We start from the raw sequence: 24,295 nt of genomic DNA, 5'->3' as shown, positions 1-24,295 counted from the left end.
AAAAAATTATTATTTAACGAGAATACTAGTTACTAGTAAGCTAACTAACTTATTACTATACTAATAGACTATTCTATATCGTAGTATTTAATTAAGAGAGTATATTTTAGGTATCCTGCTTCCCTAGGAAATGTCTATATTATAAGGTTAGTAGTGTATTATATAATTTCTATAGTATGAGTACGCACTAGTTAGGCTTTAGCGCTAATCTAAGGAGACTAACTTCTCCCTTTTCCCCCAGCTTCCGAGATAATCTAATTATCTACTCGACGCAGGTCTGAGGTGATGTAATTTTCGTGATTGTTCGCGCGCCTCCGATCCTTTTCTCAACCTTTGTCTACATCGCGTCTTCACTAATTTCACATCAGCCTCGAGTCTTGACGCTTGACACAACGCTGGCCAAGTCACGAGACCACATGAATCCGGCCATGGTATTTGCAAATGCCTGCTCATAATTTCTAGACCACGATGACTAGACCCGTTGACGTTGTTGTAACAATCAGTGTACTATCAATTTTTGATGCCAGATGGACTCTCCCTTGACCCAGCAATCACGGCCAGATTCGTTTGAGCCAAAAGTCGTTCAACTATACCTTCATCTGTTCAATGTCCTCGCAAATGAGGAGGTGGAAGATGCTGTTCCGTCCGAGGGCTTTTGGAGCGAATTCTTTCTGCTCAAGCCTGATAAGCAGAAACTGTATGATATCCTTGAGCCCATGACCGCCTTTGACCTTCTTCATATGCATGTACAGTCGACTCTATAATCTCGCACTGCCATGGTTCCACTGACGGCCTAACAGACACAAATGCAAGTATTTTTCAAACGCTCGATTGCTGAAGCTGGCTCTGCAATGTCCCCGAGGAATGAAAATGCACTCGAAGTACGTTATGCGCATGGCGCAACTATCTATTATTGAGCAGCCTAGCTGACTCATGAAGAACTTGACTGCTTTTCTTTGCGCCGTGTTCAACAAGAAATATCCGAACCCAAACACAGATGTGATTGAAGTGCTGGCCGGTCTCGATGCGATTGACAAGTTGATGTCAGACTTGGTGCATGGTTTGGAAGCCATTATTCGCCAAGGGACCAAGCAATCATTTAGAACGAAAGCACTTGATACGGTATTGTCTTTGGTTGCTGGTGGGTTTCATACCAGTCTGGTGTCCTACTTCATGCACAAAGATCTGTTTTCTGCCCTGATGAAGGTGAGTGCGATTTTTCCTTTCGATATTCAAACTAATTTCAATCCAGTACATCCACGACATCCACGATAACCACGATCATGGCAACGGCCTCAAGGCTCTCGTGGTTGTCGGAGTACTTTCAAGCTACCATAAGTTTGAATCCCAGAACGTTTATCAAAACCGATTGGAAGATTTCGTCAATGAAGATACGATTCGGCTCCTCGTCCAGCAATTTGCCTCAGTCTCAGTACATATCCGGGACCAGTATGTCGACGTCCAGGATGACCAAACTCCTCCCTGGAACCTCAACTCCACCCTAGCGTTGGTTGGACTCCGCGGCCTTTCTGCCGATGCAAAGAAGCCGCTGCCTCCATCAGAAGATGAGGCAAAGTCTTTGTTTGCTTCTTTGCCCAAGCATGATGCCTCGGCAGTCCTCTCCTTGTACTCTTTCGTTCAAGCCAATAAATTGTTTGCTGCAAATCTGTTAAATGCACCAAGCGACAAAGATGCAGCAACGCCGTTCTCCAATTTTCTCTCATCAACCTCGTACATTTCGCATCATGCGCACAGAGGTCAGCGCCAGGTCACGTATGCCGTCCTCAGCCTTTTATCATTACGCATCATGGTTGAGGACCTGTTGCTGGCGAAGAAGATCTGCTCAGCTGACAATAAGATGGCCATCCGGCTGTGCCGCCAACGACCGCCTTTCCTACCTCTAGTCACACAAGCCAGGGTGCCAGCCACCGCAATATTAGACATATGCACAGATGCTCTAAGCCACAACCTTCGAAAAAGACTCGATGTGCAGCTGTACAGTCTTGCGTTGAGTATCATCTTGCGAGTCGTCACGTACCTAGAGAGGTCCAAAATTCGTCTGCTGCACCACTGGTCGTATATTTGGGGGTCGCTTCTGTCGCTGATGCGATTTTTGACACAGTATGCCGCCGATCTGAAACACCTTCGAGGTATTCGGGAGAGCCTATGTGCTACTTTGGCAAGTCTGGCGGCCTTCTGCTTGTCAAAGGGCGATGGGTTTCTGCCGGACCCGGCCAGTTACGATGACCTCTTCTATAAGTTGATAGAGGCTGACGATATGTTGCAAAAGTTCAAGCAGGCATACTGTGATCAAGAGTCATCGTCTGATACCCTGCGTCGGTCAATGAAGGCTCTGATCAGCGTATCATCCCACTACCACGAACTCCTCAAGGCCCAACACGGCAAGAAGACGCACCAGTCACCCACAGCAATCCAGAAAGTAATCAAGGAAGGATACGACACATTGAACTTGGAAGCGGATGACGACTTTGGGCAATGGGAACGATGGCGAGAGAGCAACTGGAAACCAGAGCTGAAAAAGATGATTCGGGTTTCGGTGGAAGATGCGAGGTTGTTAGCTCTCAGCTGAATAATGCTTGGAATGCTATCAGTCAAGGCCCATTTTCTGTGTGTTTCTCTTTGCTACGACTCGAGACAGACTTGAGGGGCAGACTTGAGGGGCAGACGCCTTTGCGAACATGAGATGAAGATAGATGTTGCGTTGAGACTGGGAGGACGTCCACTGCTGTTTATCATAGGCTCTTCGAGCGCACGAGGATGACCACGTGCCGGAGGACCAAGCGACGAGACACTAGCGCCGGGCTCTTAAAAATGGAGTGAGACCATTGCGGCCCCCAGTCAATGTTGATTTATTTTCGGCCCCCGCTGAAGAACGCCACTAATTATTCATTCCAGGACCTCGTACGAGGCACCCGAGGCAGTCCGTACGGAGTCTGTACGATGGCATTGCAAGCACGGCCAACCCATTTCTCACTGCAGTCACCGAGCACTCACTACCACAACAAAACATGGCCACTTGTGCGAAGGCAAGGCCAGGAAGACCGAGCAGGGCGATATTGCGTCTTGTATGACCTTGGGATTTTATGTGGACCTAGGCCAGTCACATGCTTCACCGCGTTGCTCAGTAACTATAGTGGTAATTATAGGCTAGTGGTGCAAGGGATGAGTGCCTGTCCATACCCCGACTGAACGAGCCAGAGTGCTGTACAGTACGAGGACGGAATACAGCAGTAAGCTCATCGAGACAATCACTCGTACATGAGTACAAATTCGACCCATGCAGATCTCGTCAACACAACGCACACTCAGCGCCAAATTGTCGTACTGTAATACCTATCGTACAGTACGAGCTAGGTGATGGAGCAATCTAGCCCCGTCTTGGGCCCAGATCACAAGTCCGTCAACCACTCGCACGCACTGTACGGAGTATGCTCAGTATTGTTGAAGAGATCGGAGGCCGCAATGGTCCGGCACGCGAGGAGACGCACACACACGCGCCACGAGGCCACACGCACAAGCCTTGCCCCTGACTTGACCCGAATGGTGTGGAATTATCCTTGCGGGCAACACCAAGAATTGCGTGTATTCCAAGGTCACCGCCCAGGATCCTCAATTGCCCCGATGGCGGCATTCCACGACTCTGAAAGCGTTGATTTCCTACAAGAGCAGTTCGGGTGCTGTTCTCCCCGCGTGTGAGTTTTATAGAGATGCTGTGCTGCGTAGTTAGGGTGACCACTTGCAGTTGAAAGGACGCCAAATCGTGAAAATATGAAAACGAGCGGTCAACCCCCTCGTTCAAACCTATGAGTGGAACAAACGTGACAGCCGTGGGCGGTGAAGATACACAACTCGTCCGCGGTCGTGCCGCTGGGCATTAGTGCCGGGCTAAGGGTTCGTTAACCATGACTATCTTGGACTACTGGCACTACGCTCCCACCGTCGATCCCCAGCTCCCTATGCGGCGGTCTCACATGAGCCCCGCGGCCCTCCTAACTTAACTAGCCCCTAACTAAGGTCTCACGTGTTCGCATGTTGGGGTTCTGCCACACCCACATCAACACCAACTCCACTCGGGCCCTCTCTTGGGTTGTCGTCTTCTCGTGCCCCCTTTACTCGGTACAGCTCTCGTACTAACCCCCCGGTGCTTCCCCTCCAGGCCCGCGTCTCCTCCGAAAACCCCCCCAGCCCCCCTGGCTGCCAGCCAACAGACCGTTAAGGTTACTCATATCTACGAGTACGGTGCTTAGAGGGGCGATTCACTCTTGCCCACTATCCACTAGCCTGCGGCTGATAAGTTCTCATAAATAGAAATCCATAAATTGTGTCCTCACAACATTGGACTTTCCCCTCCGTACACAAAACCGTCTTTCTCCTACCCAGATCTTTTTTCTCCCCATCATCACTCCCCCAGTTCTCTCTACAGGTTTGCATAATCTCTCCGCCGTATTTCATCTCATCTGTTGCCTGATCTCTTGATATCCCTCCATCTCTCTCACACTTGACCACAACGATGTCTAAGCGAAATTCCACCAGACTTGCCAATGGCCCTGCAGCTTCCACGGAGGCTGTCCCCAGCTATCTCCTCACTGGAAAGGTTGCCATCGTGACCGGCTCAGGTACGTTTGTCTCCTACAACATCCTTCAGAGGTGAAGGGTGCTGCAAGAAAATGCCATCTCTTGTGTTGGGCCACCCCTGAACGCCACGGCTTCACCGCCTCGACCCAAGCCGAACATCTTTGCTCGGCAGCCACACTTCCAGCTTGCATTTGACTAATTCTGCTGTGCTGATAGGACGAGGAATGGGTCGTGAGACTGCCCTTGAACTCGCCCGTCGTGGTGCTGATGTTGTCGTCAACTATGCCAACTCCTCCAAAGCCGCCGATGAGCTTGTCGCCGAGATCAAGGGTCTCGGCCGGGACTCCATTGCCGTCCAGGGCAACGTGAGCGACGTCGATCAGATCATCAACCTCTTCGCCGAAGCCAAGAAGCACTTCGGAAAGATCGACATTGTCGTCTCAAACTCCGGTGTTGTCTCCTTCGGCCACTTGAAGGATGTCGAACCAGAGGAGTTTGACCGCGTCTTCAACATCAACACCCGAGGACAATTCTTTGTCGCAAGAGAAGCATATAAGAACCTCGAGGTTGGTGGTCGCATCATCCTGATGGGTTCCATCACTGGCCAGGCCAAGGGTGTTCCCAAGCACACAGTCTACTCCGGCAGCAAGGGTGCCATCGAGACCTTTGTCCGCTGCATGGCCATCGACTGCGGAGACAAGAAGATCACAGTCAACGCCGTTGCCCCTGGCGGTATCAAGACCGATATGTACCACGCCGTGTGCAAAGAGTACATCCCTAACGGCGCCAACTTGAACGACGAGCAGGTCGATGAGTATGCCGCTACCTGGTCCCCCATGAACCGTGTCGGTATGCCCATTGATGTCGCCCGTGTCACCGCCTTCTTGGCCTCCCAAGATGGTGAGTGGGTCAACGGCAAGGTCATCGGCATTGATGGCGCTGCTTGCATGTAAAGTGCTCGTGCTCACCTCACTTCCCTCATATATAATTTTTTTTTGGCGAAGCCCAATATGTTCAGGTTGGAAGATAAATCATGATCGGGCTGTTCCAGGGATTGGGTGAAACGAGAACAGTACTTGATGCCACGATAGAGCTGGACACTTTTGGAATTTTTGGGGGGGAATATTTATTGGGAGTGTTCGAGGATGGATATGACTGGACTGAGCGAGAAAAAAGCAGCCGCAAGAACGGGGGGGCCATCACTAGTTGAGTTATCTTTTTGCGGGAAAAGACATGAGATAAAAGCGAGCGTGTCGTGTCGGATGCTTTGTACCATTTGCATTCGGAGCGAAACAAACACTCACCACCGCATTTGTGGACCTGGTGTATCCCTTTTGCAAGAGCGAGATACATACATCCATCTGTCTACAGTACCTTTGCTTACTAGGACTTGTGCCAGCCAGTCTCTCTGGTTGAAGTTAGACCGATGAAATTCAGAATTATCGCATGCCTTAGGAAGGCCGAATTTGATTCCGGCCATTGAGCTAATCTAGTTACGGGTGTTGACTGGTAGTTCCTAATCCATCATAAGCAAATGCTGTGAGGAATCAAATCCGGATCAACTCCGGACCTAGTTAGTTGCACGAGACGCGATTGCGTCTTTGTATTGCCTCTGCATGTGAACTGGTTTCACGAATGAAAACTTCTAATTCGCCGCCCTAGCCAAGCGCACCAAAGTCTCGTCCAGGCCATACGGCTCGCCGTCCTCTCCGAAGACGACATCGTCTCGCAAATACACGAGAATGCCACGACTGCGGCGCTCCGCATCCTGCAGCCGGTACAGCATGCGCCCAAACGCGTCCGACCGGTGGCTCGAGTGCAGGAGCAGATTGTTCTCGCTGCACCACTCCTCTACCAGCATCTTAAACGACATCTCATCATCGGCATTCGTGGCTGCGGCGGCGTGAGGTGTGCTGTTCGTAGTGGATCTGAACGTCGCCGACGAGTATGACGGGGTGGTGGGTTTTGGTCGTTGGGAGCCAAGCAGAGGTTTCCACGTCGGCCAGTTCTCGCCGTCGACTTTCGTCTTGACCAGGGATCGAAACTCGGGGAGGCGTTCGAGATCAAGGTCTGCGGACGACAACAGTGTCCACCAATCGAACAGCCAGGTGTGCATGGCCGGTGCCCTTTTGGGTCTACCCCGTGACGATGGGCCTGACGAGGATGAGAGCGCGTGCGACTCAACCGCCTTGGGAAAACGCTTGACTCCTTCAATGAGGCGTGGGAGAACTAGCTCATGTAGGATCTTGTAGAGCAGCCACGGCGCGAGAAGAGGCGTCCAGGCTGCGATGAGCGTGTACGCGGCGTCTGGGTCGTAGAGATCCCATTCTTTGGACAAGGCAGCACGCATGCGAGGATACCAGTGCAAAAGCAGCAGGGATTCGAAGCACGTGGTGCGCTTGCGCTGTTTCGTTCCGGCAGATCTCGAGAGTTCCAGCAGTTCGGATATCGACTGTAGCGATGAGACGAGATGATTGGGTTCGCTGAGGGGCTCCCAGTCGGCCATCTCACGTCGAAAGGGTGCTTCGAGGCACGAGACACTCAGTTCTGTCAGCGACAGGTCTTGAATGTAACTCGAATACTTGGCCTGGATAGCTTGCAGCCGGGATATAGAAGAATTCCAGTCTCGGCTTTCCATCGAACCGTCGACCGTGATTTTCTCAAATGCAGAGATAATGTCATTATATCGCTGGATCTCTTCGTCGTGCAGGGCCACGGAAGCGCCGAGTTGCGTATCCTCCGTATCAAGATGGACTTCCTGCTCTTTGGTAGAGTCCCATGCGTCGGCGAAAGCTTGCAGTTGCAGTTTGATACGCCCTGTGACTTTCGCGCCCTCGAGTGCAGGAGATGGGGATGCTTCTCGGGTTCGTGTCGGGGTGGAGAAGCCTGACAAGGACGTCATTGTTCTGATCTCTGCGCCAGTTGCATCGACGATGATCTGTTTCATGGGATCGGGCACATGCAAGCCACGTGACTCAATCGCATTGACAGCATATTTGGCTTTCGGAGCCGCCTGGATTCTCGGTGTGCTAGGCCCTGGAGTCGAGGCCTTTGACGATTGCCCTTCTCTTCGCTCGGTCTTCCGCCTAGGTCGATCTGCGGTGCCGCTCCCCTCACCCAAGCCGGCTCGACTGGAAAGGACTTTGGCCTGAATCGGCGCAGTTATACCCTGGCCAGATTTTCCGAGACCTTGACCTGAGGAGTATCCCATCTTTGCCATCATGCGGGCAGCAAAGGAATTCTTTTGAATCTTTCCTCCTGCCCCAAAAGCAGATGGGCCTGTACCGCTGGGCTTCTCAGGCTGCCTTTGCGAAGACATCTCTGGTCGAGATGACGGGCTTTTCTCCACATCGACATCCTCATTGTACTCGCCTATATTGAAGGAGTTGCGGAAGCCACCCATACCAGTTCCTAGACCTGGAGCAGAGGAAGTCCCCGACCCTACTCCCATGCCCATGCCCAACCCCATGGTAGGTCTTTCGTCGTCAATATCATCCTCATCCTCGTCTTGTGCATCTTCTTGGCCGGTAGATTTGACGAACGCAGTGCCACGAGTTCGAAGTGTCTTCATAGTTCTCCTGCGTTTGTTGGGTGGCTCGTCCTCGGAGTCATCATCTCTGTAATTGCGTAGGTTGAAGGGCTGGTCATCATCGGAGGAGTCGCTCATTATGTGTTGAGACGGATCAGCCAGGATTGATGCTGTTGAGTGCGGGGACAAGTTCCCTGCTGCGAGTGCATGAAAAGGGCCGTCTCAGACACCAGAATGAGTAGAGAGGATAAAGACGGACTTGGTTGTAGTTGCCGACATGCAGACATTGAGGTTGTACCTCCGAGGATTTGGACGACCGGGACGCATATGCAAACACCGTCCCCACGCCCCAGGCAGCAAAAAGAAGTGGAGTGCAAGATCGACACGTATCACGTGATTATTGGCACGTGATAATCGGCTAAACTGCCCGATTAGTTGCGGTATAATATCAGCCCCCGTTTAATTAATCAAGTACATTATCGCTAGGTATTCCTGAGTGTTGCCCGGCCACCACCAAACAGGGTTAATTATGTGCTGCAGCCTCCGGGAGATATATCACATAAGGATCAAGAATGACACCCGCCCACTCCAAAGCTTGTCTAGACGTTGCCGAAATCCCTTCTCGTTCTAACGATATTATTCCAGATTTCACAGCCGCGCTTGCGATTGGCGATGTCCCACGGCTTGCGAGCTCTTGTCCGAAATATTTGAGGCCCATACATCCTTGAAGCCTTCTTCAAGTTCGCTATAGCATGATGATAGCCTCTCATTCGTTGTCTTAAACATGATTGGCAAACCTGTCTGCTCATATGTGAGGTTTTTCGTGACCATAGCCACAAGCCCCTTGCTCGCCAACAGGATCTGTGGCATGCCGTGTCCCGAGAACCCAGCAATGATATATTGCGATGGTGCTCCAGGAACTTCGCCGATGTGAGGCATTAGGTCGGACGTGTAGCCCATGACTATCGAGTTACAAGAATTAGTGCCAAGGACCTGCCTAGTAGCCAACACAATGAGTCTCGAAGACAGCATACTTACTTCCAGTCCAAACCCGATCTGGGATCGCACCGCTGTCCTCCCAGCCTCGGAAGTGCCTCTGCATGTATCCATGAAAATACCGCTCCGAAGCTCTCAGCGCATTCTCATCGTCCTTCACGGAGTCGTACCATGACTCCTTGTCGTGCAGGAATGTCTGCCGGGCACCACCCACAACGATGCTTCCATCTGGCCGTGGAATGAGGTAGTCATAGTTGGCTCCGCCAAACCGGAGACTGTACGTGTTTGCCAGATGCGGCGAGCTAGTGCCTTTCGGTGTTGTGATGTGACTACATACGCCACGTACGGGAACGATCTTGTTTACGTACTGTGGCAAGACCGACGCGGTGTAACCATTGGTGCAGAAAATGATCTTCCGGGCCTTGATGCTGCCTCGCTGTGTCGTCGCCGTCCAGTGCCCCTCGGCGTCTCGCCGAGGGGAAACCCTGATCACTGGAGTGTGCGAGTAAGCCTGCAGGGCTGCTCGCTCAAGCAGTTTGCTCAATAGCTGCAGCACCATCTTCCTGGGCGATAATTGTGCTGCCGTGAAGCTGAAACAGCATTGGGCCCCTTTCACTCCTGATATCTACGGGTTATCTGATCAGCCTCAGTCTATGTCTTGCAGATTGTTCAGGGGTTTTCACTCGTTCAGCGGTCTTTTTCGAGGTATACTCGACGTCCGCCATATCGACCTGTCCACGCTTCAGAAGCCGCTTGTATGCCGCAGCAGTCTCGGTCGCATGTTGAGGATCCATGTAGACATCCACTGCTCGTGTCAGATGGAAGTCGCAGTCCAATCCCTCCGTCTCGACCAACTGCTTGGTGGCATAGACCCCAGTGCTCTCGAACTTAGCCAGCTCGGCAGCTTGCAACGCCCCGTATATTCTTTCATACTTGGACACGTTATAGTACGTGTCCGGCTTGACATGGCCACCATTTCTACTTGTGGCGCCCGAGGCATGCTTCCGTGCGTCAAGAAGGACTACTGAAGGAGTGGTACGCTTGTCTTCTAGGATATGATAAGCTGTAGCAACGCCGGCAAAGCCTGAACCTACGATGAGTACATCGCAGGACTCTGGCAGTTTTGGTGTCGACTGGTATTCATCCAGTGGATGTGGCGGCTCTGTCCAAACACTGGGGACAGGATTATCCACGGGCAGGCGTGGGGACATGGCGTAGATCTGTGAGCTTTCCCTTTCAGAAAGGGTTGCTGAAACTTGTCTCAGTGTAGAGCGTCTCAAAAGCAACTCATAGTTATCCAAAGATGTGGGATCACCATATGTCCGGTCTCTGGCTTTTCCAGCTCGGATGGTTCTCTATGGCAAATCTGGTAGCTGCTTGAAGCACGGCTATGGCTTTGATTTAGCACGCTTGGGTAATGACTTGTCCTTTGTGTTTGGCCGGCCCGGCACTTGGCTCTTAGCTCCTGTTGTGGATCATGCAAATACAGCAAGGTAACATAGAGATGACCATGACGTCTTCTGGTCATCAGCGCAATCGCTGCTTATCATGTTACGGTTTGATTGCTATTTCAACATTCGCCAGAACTGTATGTCAACAAGAAGTGTCTGTCAAACATCGATATGGACCCAAGGCTTACTGTCCACCATGAGGTTTGGCCAATGGCACATTTTCGTCTATCTCCTGGACCCCAGGGGCCTCTATCCTACTCGTAACCTAGTTCACCGAAGACATGATCACTGCTTCGCTATTTCAGATGATAACGAAACATTGCTACTTTGCATCTGTGTGGAAACCATCAACCTCTCGAGGCCTGGATAATGCCTTCTGCCATCTCCGGCAGGGAATCCGCCATGACTTTCATCTCCTCGTCAAAAATCTCTAAGCATGCTTCCTTTTCGTAGACGGTGCAATAAGCGCCCGTGAATCCTGCCCTCACAGCTGCTGACACGTCCCACATGTGAGCAGCGGCAAACCACTTCTCATCTCCTTTCGCAAGCTGCTCTAGTACCGACTTGTACGCTGCTAGCGCTGGTTTCGCCACACCTTTCGTATCACAAGTGAGGAAATTCTCCAATGGCATCTCCACGTCTGCTCGCTCGAAGTAACCCCTCACCCTTTTGATGTCGCCTGTGGTGAAGCACCAGACGGTAAATCCGGCTTCTCTCAATTTCTGGAAGCATTCGGAACAACCAGAACGAAGCGGCAAACTCGAGTAGCCTCTGATACAGCGCTCGCGTTCGTCGTCCGTGGCAAAAGCCCGCGGATCCGAGATTCCGGCGAGCCAGAGCGAGCGATAAAACATGGACCGCAGAACGTCATTGTACTGCTTGTATCGCTCCGAGATGGACAGGAACGTGAACTCCAACTCTGCGGCTGTCTGCCACGTGAAGCCAAAGTGCTTCGGGGTAATGGTATGCTGGCGTAGCTTGTTTCCGATGGCAGCATCGATGCACTCGTAGAAAGCGTCAAAGGATACACAAGTACCGACCACGTCAAAAACGACGTGCTTGCTGCTTGTTTCCATGGTCCTTGATGGTATTCATGCGTTTGTTTGATTTTTGCTGTATTCTCTTTCCGATCTTGTTGCGTGACGACGTGCCTTGGCAGCCGATAGCGAGAACAATGTTGTGCTTGTTGTCTTACCACCACGTAGCAACGTATTTATTGGCTTTGTATTATGATCGTCGTAACGGCGTTACTGTTGCCCAGCTGCACGTGATGGCTGAAGTTCATATTTGGCCAAGTGTGGTGGACAAGCCGGCCCGGCAGCAATTTTGTATTCGAGTTCGCTTCCGCTACCTGCAACTCCTAACCAATAGACTGTCTACTGGTAGTGGGATGCTGACTAAACTCAATATGGGTAGGTGCCACCCAGACGAGATATCGAGATTACTACTATCACGTGGTCAATCTCTGAGTTCTTACAGAATCTCCACGCGAAGCGGAGTTCACAGAGCGGTGGCAAACCGGGCCGGTAAAGTAGTTCAGCGCCACTTCCACGACGATAATGTGAGCAGATCCGTTTGCGAACACCTTGTAAATTCCAGCTAGCAAAGCATCGGATAAATTGTTTACAGGATGAGGATGAGATTGATATGATAAGTACTCACTGGGTAGGGCATCAGGACGAGAGCTAGCACGGTGCAAAGCACCGCAAGCCAGTATCACAAACCACACGGTGACATGGCGCCAAGTCAGAACAAGATGCTTCCTGTTCAGAATGGATTGACATCGTTCTGGCTGACACAGCCTCATGAACTACACGACCATCGAACAACTCCATCCATTCCAGAGCAAAGTGATATTGTCATCATTGGAGCTGGGTACGCAGGTGCTGCAACTGCGTATCACCTCCTTAACGAGAGTATCGGTGTGGGCAATCTCAGCATCACCATTCTTGAGGCTCGAGGAGCTTGTTCAGGGGCAACCGGGCGCAATGGGGGACACCTGCGCCCAGACCTTTACGGTCATATCCCCAAGTATATTGCTCGGGCAGGTGTAAGAGCTGGAGCTGAAATCGCCGAGTTTGAGATTGAGAACATGTGGGCCATCAAAAAGACCATCGAAAACGAACGCATCAACTGTGATTTTACGATGGCGAGGTCTGTCGACGTCTGGTGCCAGGAGAAGGCTGCAAAAGATGCCAGGGCTGCCTACGATATGTTGGTGTCCCTTGGCCTCGACTACATGAAGGATGTTTTTTTCACCGACGTCCCTGAGCAAGCTGAGGCTGTAAGTGAACCCTGATCCCATGTGCCTTCGTCACGAGGAGCAACCAAACTCACTCTGCCTAGTACTCGGGCGTCAAAGGGGCTTTGGCCGCAGCGTCATATACGGCAGGCACCATGTGGCCCTATAAGTTTGTTCTCGGGCTTTTAGAACCTGTACTATCTACTGGGAAAGTGAATCTCCAGACCCATACGCCAGTACTTTCGGTGAAACCCGATGAGAAGCGTGGTTTTGTGGTTGAAACAGAGCGTGGTACAATTTATGCGAAGCAAGTTGTGCACGCCTCAAATGGCTATGTCTCGGGCCTCCTCCCCGAATACGAGCGCAACATTATCCCTTGCAAGGGTATCTGCTCGCACATCGAAATACCCGTGCAAAATCGCAGTAAAACACCTTTATTCACCAACTCATATAGCAACCGCACTGAAGACAACACTGGCTCTTATCTCATTCCCCGGCTTGACAGCAGCATCATTGTAGGTGGAGCAGCACAGGTGTTCCGCCCTTTCCGAGATCAATGGTACGGGAACGTGGATGACAGCGTCTTGATTGATGCTGCAAAAGGCTACTACGAAGACTACATGCAGCGAACATACCGCGGTTGGGAGAACACTGGTGCTCAGGTAGCTCATATCTGGACAGGGGTGATGGGATACTCATTCGATTCAAACCCCCATATTGGCTCTGTGCCTTCCAAACCTGGCCAGTTCATTCTCGCGGGATTTAATGGCCATGGGATGCCTGTGATATGGCTTGGAGCTAAAGGTCTGGCAAAGATGGTGCTTGCCGAACGTGTGGGAGAAAAGCTGCCATTCAGTGACACTGGGATACCCACACTGTTCCAAACTTCACAATTTCGTATAGACAGAGCCTGGAGCAACAAGGAAGAGGATGGTGATATCTTGGGTACTGGCCATATATTTCTACCGACACTCCCTATATTTGAGGAGCGTGGCTTCACAAGCAAATTGTAGCGTAGATTATCGCTCCATCGGGAGGTTCTGAACTAGTGCATCGTCAGTGCGTTCTTAATCTGTCCTTCCTCTATGGCCTACGCTGACAATCTCAAAAGGCCCATTCGGGACGTCGATTTAGAAGTGCCTAGATTTATGAGATGGACTGTTACAGATATTGGGGCGAGTTTCCACGAGTTTCGAAAGGTATGTCCCGATGTCCTGAGCTTTCTGTTGAGAAAAAGTAGAGATACCTGGAACTTGGTTCGATGATGTTGCTTTTGCCCAGGAACCAAATTAAATGAAGTTAGCCAAGTCGTGATATGTCTTTATTTCCCCATAATTGTCGTGTTTTTGTATTTGATCACCGACAGGACGGTGTTGGAGATTCAGAGCGAGAAGCACTTTGACTATCGTGCCAATAAATGAATAACTCTATATCTTTGTGGATATTTGGAAACTCCTTTCTCTGGTTAGCTGCTGCCTGCCATGTTGCCGAGCTCATCCTCTCTGCGAAGGGGCCATCTTTCCTTTGGGGATTAACTGTCGTCAAACACGCCCAAGCCCAAGGCTGTCTTGAGACATGGAGTCTCAACCGAAGCGTTGCGTCTGGGAAATCATACCGGGCCGACTATCTGGTACTGGCATCTTCCCAGACATATCTGCGGAGCAGGTTCCCATATATGGACTAACCGGGCCAGCTGCACCTTATCAGCATATTCCACACGTGGTGGGAGCTTGTATCCAGTGCACAGTCCTTTGCAATTCCTACCAAGGGGGAATGCGACTGTGAGAACAGACAAGGGGACGATGCGACCCGCTGGCCGGAAAGCTGGGGTAGTGTCTCTCGGCGTTAGTAGTACTCCGTATTTCTCAAGCGGAAGCAGGTTACCCGTTCACGTTGGTTCCGCCGCATTGTCTCAGTATTAGCTCCATTTCAATTGGGCGTAGCTAGATTCAACGCTATACGAGACCGGGCCGGCTTATCACCCTCCACATCTTTATCTCACCACCGCGACGAGGCTAGCGTGGACAGGCACATGGACGTCTCTTCATACTTCCAGGACCTTTCATTCTCCAAGATCACCCTAACATGATATGGAGGTAGATATATACGCTCCCGCAATCATCGAGAATAGCCATCTCAACATCGTCTCCCTCTTCGCCTCTTAGGACATCTTCGTTTCTCAGGTTACCATCCACCATCATGGCAACTGTGTCGGACTCCAAGGAAGGAAACCCAGGGGATGTCAAGCTTGTCGAAGCTGATACTAACCCTGCACCATCTGTGAGAATGCAATGGGGACAAGTGATAGAGATTGATGACGCTTATTTGCGCGCATCGCGGGCAACAAAGATATGGCGGAGCGTCTTGTTCCAGATGGTTCTCTTCGGCGCGTAAATACTATTGCCCCTGCGTCCTCCTTCCGCACAATCCGCAGTGTATGGCTCACAATGACACAGGCTCTCATTCGTTGGCCCTGCCATGTCAGATGCTATATCCAACCTTGGTGGTGGTGGTCTCTCTACACCATTTTTAGCCAATCTTGCGACCTCCCTGAACTACGCGGCTGGGTTTGTAGTGACTCTTTTTGGAGGGCCATTGATCAACAAGATAGGTATCAAATGGTCTTGTTTCCTTGCAGCATTGACCATGCCTCTTGCTGGCTCCGGGTATTATGTGAACGCACGATATGACGTCGATTGGTACCTCTTATTCTCCAGGGTATGTGCCGCTTAGTCTGAACCGTCAGCAGGGATGTTAAATTTCCACTAAGCCAATGCTGACCACGTTTCAGGTATTGGGAGGCCTTTTCAACGGCTTCCTTTATGTTGGGGAGACCACTGCAATGCTATCATATCCAGACCAAAACGATAGAGGTCTTTTTCTAGGTATGTTGGCAGCAAACCAAGAAATCAAGCCGAACTTATGTGTGCTCATTAGGCATCTGGTCCGCAATGAGAAATACTGGCAGCATCGTAGGAGGTGCGATTAACTTTTCAACAAACTATACAACCTCCTCCGCTGGTGGCATTGCCTGGTCTACATACCTTATCTTCGTCGGCTTTGGTAAGCTTCAAGCTCTCAATTTGCATTTCAACATGCTGACGGAATGATCCTACAGAATGTACAGGTGTAATTTGGGCTCTTATGCTCTCGCCCACCAGAAAAGTTCGACGCCGGGACGGCTCCACCGTTGCTATCTCTGAGGATATCACATGGGCACAGGAGTTCAAGGCGTTGTGGAAGCACCTCCAGCGCAAAAAGGTAAGCGGCTTCAAGTATGGGTTTGATCCAACATCTCAACTTCATTCACAGACTTGGCTGGTGTTTTTCCCAGCCTTCTACTCCTTCTTCTACGGCGGAACCATGGGAACCTTCCTCTCACTACATTTTAGCGTCCGCGCACGTGCATTGTCGTCTCTCATCACTCGTGAGTACCACGCTATGTACAGAAAAATCTTCAAGTCCACCATCTAACGTGACCCAGCAACCATAACTATTCCGATGGTCATTGGATATGGAAAACTCTTGGACCAATCTCGCTGGTCTCAGATCAGCCGTGCGTGGCTGGGATTCTCAATCTGGGTTATTCCTCAAGCTGCATGCTTTATCTGGCTGGGCATCGAATATCACAAGTTTGGTGCTGAGAAAGCTGCACTTGACTACGGCCTGTAAGATATGTACCTCGCACAGCTTGAATGTGAGAGGAAGCTAACAGTGGTTCCCCAGTGAAACAAATAGGTGGGCAGAAGCCTATCTTCCCTATCTGTTCGTCTTCAGCTCTGGATATCTATGCCAGCTCTCGCTATATTGGATTCTCGGAACATTTTCGATCGATGTCAGGTCATCCGCACGCACGGGTGGTATCTTCCGAGCCTTCGAGACCCTTGGTCAAACTGTTTCGTATTCTATCAACACCAACAAATCTGCAGACCCCCGACATGCCTTTTATATCAACTGTGCTTTGTTGGCCGTTACCATTCCATGCATGGTAGGTCTAATTCGCATGGTTCCAGAAGTTCCAGCCAATCATGACGTCGACATCGAGGGTCCTCGATCCCGCGAGACAGTAGTGGAAACGGAGGACAAGGTCAGGACAGTGTGAGCAGGCTAAGATCATGTGTTTGATAGCGAACGTATATATCCTTGGGTATCTTCCAGCCACTAAGCCGATGGCTACTATTTATGTGTTTACATATCTCCAAAGTGAGTGGGAAGAGGGAAGAAGTTCAAGAGTTGGAGGCCTATTCTGGCCAATACACTGAGCGTAGGCTTACGGGACAACCTGCTACATGGATCTTGGTGAAATTATGCCGAGCATAGACACCTTCCTCCCAAGCAACAAACCTAGGCACACGAGAGAAAACGGCAAGGCTGCAGTGTAATGACAAATCTCGCATGTATTAAAGCGGCGTACCGAGAAGTTTGCTGGGAAATACCTTTTTATCCCATGTTTATGTAGTTTCACTACAAAGCAATAGTGTGGAAAGAATAGATTCCGCTCTACGCAACACCCTCAACCTGAGGAGCTAGCGAGTACGATTTTCCGACTGAAAAAAAGCAGGGTCTACAGAGCTGGAGCAATTTGTAGAAATACGCCTGGAGGGAAAGGAGAATGCAAGGATTACTGAGGAATTGGAAACCTCAACAATATATAGGCAGGGGCACTTTCGCTTATTTGATTGTTGGAGAGTTTCGTGCGAGGAGACTAATTAGCAAAAGAGCGCCGATCTAATAGGACAAATAACTTTCTTCATTTAAGATGGCAATGGCTTCCGTAGCTGTGTTTCAGGGGGGCGTCGATGAAGGCCAGATACTATCCAGAGCTGGCACAATTGCTTCAGTATCCATCAGGCTGACCGTTGTCACTAGCCCATCAGGGTACCGGATCTGGAATATCATTCTGACTTCTGCATGCCCTCTCTATCTTACGGGTTCCTCCACAACAAGCCCAAGACCTTGATGACGTACATACCGGGTGACTGCAACATAGGAACAACCCGGAGTTATCGTTCAAGTGAGCGAGACTTCTAGAGCGAACTCGACCGGCTGGATGAGAAAAGACAATTGAGCGGGTAGACGGGAGGGGACTGATAAGGAGTCGAAAGAACCACATGACCAAAGGGTATCGGCGTATAGTCGAGACAATCCCAAGCTCGAAGTCTCCGTCAACAGTCCGGCCCGTCATTCGTGTACTTTACATCCAAGAATGAGGCATTTGAAAATCCCACGGGTGAGTACATACCTGTGTTACACCCACTCACCGCCGTCGTCTGCCCTTACTACTTCTCAACTGGGTGGCTGGAAAATACTCGGCCAACTATGGCAATTACAGTCTTGAAATTCGTAAATAATCCGGCCCGGCAGACGCCTAGGAATGACGACGTCGACAACCGCAACTAGTGTTACTGGCAGCCTCGTCGGAAGGTGCGAAGCGATCACAAGAAGGCGTCCGGTCCTGAAGCTTCGATGGATGGTTGATATAGGGTTGCCAGCTCAGGTTTCAGTAGAGACTTCGCCAACCCAGGAGGGTCGAACACATCGAGAATGCAGAAGACAGATCATAGCACTATGCAGATCTCAGCGACTCAGTATTGACTAAGCAGTCAAATGACCTGCCATTCACTGTGGGATGATCCCTTCCATCAAATCTTTGAAATGGAACATACTAGTTCTAAGCCTTGGCAAGCTGAACGATCCTTCTCTTCTTCACAAAAACGCGTTTGTGAATGGCAAGTGGATCGAGGCTAAGTCTGGTGAACGGTTTGAGGTCAAAGGTCCGCCACTCATAGCACAGAAAGAGCATAATGCAAATCATGTACTGAACAATGATGCAAACACTTGCTGAACTCAAGAACAGATCCTGGAACGGGGAAGGTCTATTCCACCTGCCCTGTGATTGCAGCAGCCGATGTGGACACATGCGTCGAGTCTTCGCAAGCTGCATTTGACAAATATTGCCATATCAACACCCGAGATCGCGCCAAAATGCTACTGGTATGGCACGACCTAATCACCGATGCACGAGAGGATATTGCCAAAATCGTCGCGTACGAGACAGGCAAACCTATGGCAGAAGCCCCGGGAGAGGTAGACTATGCTCTTAGGTTCACATAGTAGTTTGCCGGCGAGGCTGAGCGGATAAGGGGTACTACAGCGATACCCTCTATTTCGACTAGGAGGGTATTTGTGGTTAAACAGCCGATTGGCGTATGTGTTGCTCTCGTGCCTTGGAATTTTCGCGTGGCAATGATATTGTGGAAAATCGCTGCCGCACTGGCTGCTGGCTGCACCATGATTATTAAACCGTCGCCAGAGACGCCTTTGAGCGTACTAGCTCTTGCAGATCTCGCTGCTAGAGCTGTGTTTGGGGCTGGCGCTGTCAACGTTCTGACAACTAATTTAATATTAATTATTTTTTACTGACTTCACCATATATCAATATCCCTTTATATACAAATATGGCTAAAACACCTGAGGTAAGCGAAAGGTTGTTTAAACACCCACTTGCGAGGAAGGTCACATTTACCGGTAGTACGGCAGTGGGTCGACTCATCGCTAGGCATTGCCGTGATGGCTTGAGGAAGCTCACGCTGGAGCTTGGCGGCAATTGTCCTTTTATTGTTTTTAATGATGGAGACCTGGAGGGAGCATTGTCAGCTCTAATGATCTTGAAGTGGAGGGCCGCCGGGAAAGCGTGTACACACGCTAATAGAGTGTATGTACAAAGAGGTATCTTCAAGAAGTTCGAAGGTATGTTAGTCCATGCAGTGAAAATGATGCGAGTGGGGCACGATGACATACCTGGGACGACAATGGGCGCACTGACGACGGATTGCGCAATCGACAAGCTAGAGAGGCACGTTGCTGATGCGAAAAGCAAGGGCGCCGCTATTGTGACTGGCGGGAGGCGACCGGAAAATCTTCCAGGTAACTTCTTTGAGCCTACAATCATGTCTAACATGACAGCGGATATGCTCTCTTGCAATGAAGAGATCTTCGGGCCTTTACTTGGTCTGTCTGTATGTCTTCGATACTGAGGACGAAGTTGTTCGACTTGCCAACAAAACAAGCATGGGCCTGACATCATACTTCTTCACAAGCGACGTGGATAGGATGTGGAGGCTACTGGAGAACCTCGAGGCTGGCATGGTTGGCATGAATTCTGGTGACTTGCCTCGTGCCTAAGTCAGTCCTCGAACCTTTGCTGACTCGTTACTCCCAGGTAATTCTTCGTGTGCCGAATCTCCCTTTGGGGGGGTCAAGGAGTCGGGGTATGGTAAAGAAGCGGGAAAAGACGAGTCAATAGAGGAGTACCTGATCTCAAAGACGGGAACTCTGACACTGAAGCTGAATGCGAACCTTTAGGAGACAGTGGAAGGGTCAATGATTTAATCCGTATCGCACAGCGTAGTTCACGAGTCATTCTAATGGCGTGAAGTGCTAATTTCCCCAAAGCTAGAGACTAGCCAAATTGCTGACCGCCATCATTGAATCCGTTCGAGAAGGGAAATTGATAGTCGGGCACAGCTAGGAAACTCTCCATGAGTTGTCTTTCGGGGTGCGCGTATACATCTGATGTAGGGTTGATACTTTCGAGACCGAAGAAGGCAGAGCCGGCGGCCGACTGTAAGTGCCCCAACCCTGTGGGGTCGGCGTCAAGAAATTCCAATACTGCACCCGTCCCGGCAGTGCCACTCATTGACCGTCCCCGCCAGTCCGGCTGTCCCTCGTCTATGTGCAAGTTGATCTCTGACGATTCCACATGTCTGTCAAGGTTTGATGGCCTTGCCTGTACAGCATGACCCTGGCTCCCAGTCGCAATATTGGTCTTCCAGGTCGAGCTCCATTGTTTGAAGCTATCGTACCCTGTAGGAGGTCGTTCACCGACGGCATCTTGTGTGTGTATCTCAGCACCGAAAAAATGCAAGCGCTTGATGGCGTGTTCCAAGGTCTCGATCAGGAGGACCTCATACCTCGCAGAGTCACCGGTTGCCGACATTTGGCGAATGATTTCCAGGCCTTCTTCCAAAGAGTGATAATGCTCGTCTGTTTGGTTTTGAATGCAATAAGCGATGAGCACCAGCAAAGAGGCTCTGCAAGAACTGTATTCAATATACGACGACTTGGCAACTCCTATGCCGCTCTCACGGAGGGAACGACCAATTTCAATGACTTCGAGAGCTCCTTGGACGCAGTCGTCCACCAAGGACGACTTTCGCGAAGGACGAGCGTTGTTTCCAGAACTGGACTTATTACCTGGGGTATTACTAGGTTGTGGCGGTCCGATGCCACCATCAGAAGTTGCGCTAGGTGTAGTACCTGCCCCTGCGCGGCTGAAAAGAAATGGTCGACCGACAAACATTCGGACAAGGCAATACTCGAGCCGCAGGTGCAGTGATGGACGGGTAGCTGATCCCAGCGATAAACCATCCCACCACTTCTTCATCTCGCCTTTCAATTCTAGCACACGAGATAGTATGCCGGCTAGGTCGGATTTCTGGCACTTGCGGAGCAGTAAACTAGGATGCATAATGAGCGCGATACGCAGCAGCGGGGGAAGGATATCACTGACAGTTCATTCATAAAGCCTTCAAGGTATTTGGTCAATTTGATTGACACTAAGAGGTTTGGCGCATCGGGGTGGTTTTCCTGGCTGTGGAGGCTAATTTGATCAGAAGGCAAATCGGTGTCGATGCTTGAGGCTAGAATTGATGTCGGCCGGCCATGGAAAATTCCGATCTTTCTGTATGAAAGTCAGTGCAGAACCAAAGTAAGGCGGTAGTCTTGCCTTTCAGTACAGTACGCAGTCCACCAGACTCGGTTACGGGTTTCGATCGTACTCGGAGAAAAAGTGTAACTCGGCAGGCGCCGATGCATGCCGTTTTGAATTGCTAGTTTGACGGCTATATTCAGGTAGATGTAGGCTAATCCGGAAGCATCAATTGGCAGTGCATAGAGGCCGAAGAGCAAACAGGCCTGCACACTCTCTAGTGATGCAAGATGTATTACCTCGGGCAGCAGCTTCGTTGCCTGGCGGTAGAACATGGTACCAATCTCATTTTCCCATCCAGTATTTGGACTGGAGTCTTCATTGGTGTTAACAATCGACTCAAGATGTACGTATTGAGTTCCTACGGCGAACATGTTGAGCATTATCGCGAGACCACCAGCGTCCTTGGCGGTAAGTTCCAGAGGGTTCTCATAGACATGGTCCAGCCTTTCCGTTAGCCAAAGGCGTTCAACGTAAAAGTAATTGATAGCCGCATGCTTGAAGAAGACATGCATCAGGAATCCTGCGACCTGGCGAGGGGGAAAACTTGCACGGGCTTCAGTGATTTCGCTGGAATTTGCATGGAGCTCCTCGACACGCCAGTATTCCGGCACGTGATTGGGATCATTGGAGCCCTGTTAAAGGTCAAACACTGTCAAACTTGAAGTAAAATGGCGAGAAACATACAGTAGTATGCGACGACATCATCCAGTCTTTCACGTGTTGTTTGATTCGCATAGAAAAATTCCAATAAGAGAATTCGCCCGAGTAATCTCGGACGAAAGTCAGCAAGCTGCATCGCTCACTGAGTCTCCTACTTACGTGCAATGGTGTCATCTACTGCGTTGATAGTGCAGTTTTCATCTTCGATGTTGAGATCACCTTCCATATCAGAATGGGTGCGTTCAGCAGATCCGTGACTAGGAGCTTCTGCCTCCGTCAAAGATTCGGCTTTAGAACGGAGGCTGTCAATATCGAATTCGAGCTCTGGATTAGTATGCCGCAGTATCCGTCCCATGTAACTTAGGCGGACCCGTAGGTCTTCGACTTCAACATTAGGAACTGTGAGACTGGTTGATTCGGTCAGACTGGTCCAACCTCAACATGGGATTGTTTGGGAGGACGAACCCATGGCCTAGATTGTTGGGAGTCGATCGCCTTGCGGCCGATCGCTTGAACTCACATGGCCGCTGGAAATGAGCACATCGGTTACAAGGAGTTCCTCCTTCACACTTTTCTTTGACACGACGACATTCATCGCAACTGACCGCGTTTAGCAGGGCGGACGCCATTCAGCCCAAATATCAGGAAAGACTAACGCACGGACAGCCCGTTCTCTCTCTTCCCCCGCGAGTCTGCGCTTTTTGAGCCACCTGACAGACGACGCTGCGGCCGCAGAGGCCTGCTGTGAGCCGTGGTGAGGTGGAGGCTCGGCCGCATCAGACATGACCTGAATCTTGCCGAGGTAGAGTCCGAGCGAGGCTAACAGCTAAGTTCGTGGATGAAGACAGAGCCCGATAGAAGTTTGTAGGGAATACACTGTGAGCATACCAGGAAGCCTCGAGCGGATCACTGTTGAGTCTGTCGGAGCGTGAGAAGACGGAGAACAACGGTAAGGAGGTCGTTATCTTGGTAGCAGTCAAGCTAAATTTCTGGGCTTTGGGTAGTTGCCCACGTGACATCCCCGCCATTAGGAGATGCCAACACTTTTTCCTGCTTACTGGAATGCTGGAACGGTAAGCATTCAGTTAGTAATCTAAATAGGGCTTGGGTTATCAAGAGAGCAATAATCATGAAAGGATCGAGAGTATGAAAGCCGTTGTCGAAATTAAAGGGCCAACGCGTAGATTTGCCTAGGAACCTGCCCGGGCGCGAGGAATGTCCTGAGCCTATCATCAATGTGTGCCACAAGCTACCATGCATAGACATGTAGAAGAGGCTGAGAGACGGAACAAATCGTGACAAATATGTTGCACGTGATTTCGTTTTATCATCAGCAGTATCAAAGGCTTGCCCCAAAGCAGAACGTTCCAGGCTGGGATTGTAGAGAGCGAAAGTGCAAACGCTTCTGAGTGTTGGAGAAGGGCAGATCGGCAAGAGATGTTCATGAAAAATCGTCGACAAGTTGAGAAAGAAGGAATAGGAGAGCATATGGACACAAGCAGAACGCGGCGCCGTCGCCATCGGTGCTTATTCATGACAGTATCGTTTCGTGCAAGGGCGAGATAATTAGTCTCGCCTTCACCTGCTTTCGAGTCGCTCAAAATCTCACTTCGCAAGAAATAAGGGGGGTTCATCTCAAGTATACATATCAAGGCAAGGTACGGCTGTATGATGGCGGGACGTTGCCTTCATGCCCACGCTCGGCATGCGGAGCGAGGTCGGCAAAAAGCAATTTTTTGTGACAGGTACCAGAGTAGGGAGCACCCACATCTTTTGAATACATACCAATGTTAGTCCTATGCATATATGTGGAGGCATGTTCTTTGTCAAAGTCGATCCCCACTGAGCTCGGAAGGCCCCTTGTAACAATAGCACATTCGAATGTGACCAAGCTGCTGGACTTTCGCTAGGATCGTCTCCTGGTCTTGGGGTGTTACAGCCTGCGGGGCCATTTGATCAAGTCGATTAAAGCACCTGAAAGGCAGTGTTATAATTTTCGTCTGTCTCTTTCATCACCAGGTTGTTGTCTCTGGTGTGGTATTTTGGTA

At 50.4% G+C, this 24,295-nt stretch overlaps 9 protein-coding genes across 9 annotated transcripts; 5 read left to right on the top strand and 4 right to left on the bottom strand.

The window, feature by feature from the left end:
* Positions 1-527: 527 nt before the first annotated feature.
* Positions 528-2,590, top strand: A1O9_09424 (uncharacterized protein; the record flags this gene model as incomplete). The annotated part of the gene is made up of 4 exons (XM_013401394.1): positions 528-746; positions 801-881; positions 940-1,206; positions 1,253-2,590. The coding sequence occupies 4 exons, from the start codon at positions 528-530 to the stop codon at positions 2,588-2,590; spliced, it is 1,905 nt and encodes a 634-aa protein (XP_013256848.1).
* A 1,941-nt stretch (positions 2,591-4,531) lies between these two features.
* On the top strand, positions 4,532-5,549 carry A1O9_09423 (tetrahydroxynaphthalene reductase; the record flags this gene model as incomplete). The annotated part of the gene is made up of 2 exons (XM_013401393.1): positions 4,532-4,637; positions 4,813-5,549. 2 exons carry the CDS (start codon positions 4,532-4,534, stop codon positions 5,547-5,549), a joined length of 843 nt encoding a protein of 280 aa, XP_013256847.1.
* Positions 5,550-6,241: 692 nt separating this feature from the next.
* On the bottom strand, positions 6,242-8,263 carry A1O9_09422 (uncharacterized protein; the record flags this gene model as incomplete). Its single annotated transcript, XM_013401392.1, has 1 exon — positions 6,242-8,263. One exon carries the CDS (start codon positions 8,261-8,263, stop codon positions 6,242-6,244), a length of 2,022 nt encoding a protein of 673 aa, XP_013256846.1.
* A 510-nt stretch (positions 8,264-8,773) lies between these two features.
* On the bottom strand, positions 8,774-10,332 carry A1O9_09421 (uncharacterized protein; the record flags this gene model as incomplete). Its single annotated transcript, XM_013401391.1, has 3 exons — positions 8,774-9,087; positions 9,164-9,746; positions 9,805-10,332. 3 exons carry the CDS (start codon positions 10,330-10,332, stop codon positions 8,774-8,776), a joined length of 1,425 nt encoding a protein of 474 aa, XP_013256845.1.
* A 587-nt stretch (positions 10,333-10,919) lies between these two features.
* A1O9_09420 (2-haloacid dehalogenase) lies at positions 10,920-11,648 on the bottom strand (the record flags this gene model as incomplete). The annotated part of the gene is made up of 1 exon (XM_013401390.1): positions 10,920-11,648. The coding sequence occupies one exon, from the start codon at positions 11,646-11,648 to the stop codon at positions 10,920-10,922; it is 729 nt and encodes a 242-aa protein (XP_013256844.1).
* A 659-nt stretch (positions 11,649-12,307) lies between these two features.
* On the top strand, positions 12,308-13,827 carry A1O9_09419 (uncharacterized protein; the record flags this gene model as incomplete). Its single annotated transcript, XM_013401389.1, has 2 exons — positions 12,308-12,856; positions 12,919-13,827. The coding sequence occupies 2 exons, from the start codon at positions 12,308-12,310 to the stop codon at positions 13,825-13,827; spliced, it is 1,458 nt and encodes a 485-aa protein (XP_013256843.1).
* A 1,465-nt stretch (positions 13,828-15,292) lies between these two features.
* A1O9_09418 (uncharacterized protein) lies at positions 15,293-16,916 on the top strand (the record flags this gene model as incomplete). Its single annotated transcript, XM_013401388.1, has 7 exons — positions 15,293-15,532; positions 15,606-15,699; positions 15,752-15,877; positions 15,933-16,075; positions 16,127-16,241; positions 16,299-16,482; positions 16,553-16,916. 7 exons carry the CDS (start codon positions 15,293-15,295, stop codon positions 16,914-16,916), a joined length of 1,266 nt encoding a protein of 421 aa, XP_013256842.1.
* Positions 16,917-19,798: 2,882 nt separating this feature from the next.
* A1O9_09417 (succinate-semialdehyde dehydrogenase) lies at positions 19,799-20,179 on the top strand (the record flags this gene model as incomplete). The annotated part of the gene is made up of 2 exons (XM_013401387.1): positions 19,799-19,979; positions 20,037-20,179. 2 exons carry the CDS (start codon positions 19,799-19,801, stop codon positions 20,177-20,179), a joined length of 324 nt encoding a protein of 107 aa, XP_013256841.1.
* A 97-nt stretch (positions 20,180-20,276) lies between these two features.
* A1O9_09416 (uncharacterized protein) lies at positions 20,277-22,602 on the bottom strand (the record flags this gene model as incomplete). Its single annotated transcript, XM_013401386.1, has 5 exons — positions 20,277-21,333; positions 21,387-21,553; positions 21,581-22,219; positions 22,272-22,357; positions 22,407-22,602. The coding sequence occupies 5 exons, from the start codon at positions 22,600-22,602 to the stop codon at positions 20,277-20,279; spliced, it is 2,145 nt and encodes a 714-aa protein (XP_013256840.1).
* Positions 22,603-24,295: the final 1,693 nt, after the last annotated feature.

Source organism: Exophiala aquamarina (assembly GCF_000709125.1).
Source record: "Exophiala aquamarina CBS 119918 chromosome Unknown aczIA-supercont1.10, whole genome shotgun sequence".
NCBI classification, from domain to species: domain Eukaryota; kingdom Fungi; phylum Ascomycota; class Eurotiomycetes; order Chaetothyriales; family Herpotrichiellaceae; genus Exophiala; species Exophiala aquamarina.
Note: the sequence above shows the minus strand (reverse complement) of the source record. Positions and strands in the feature narration are given on the sequence as shown.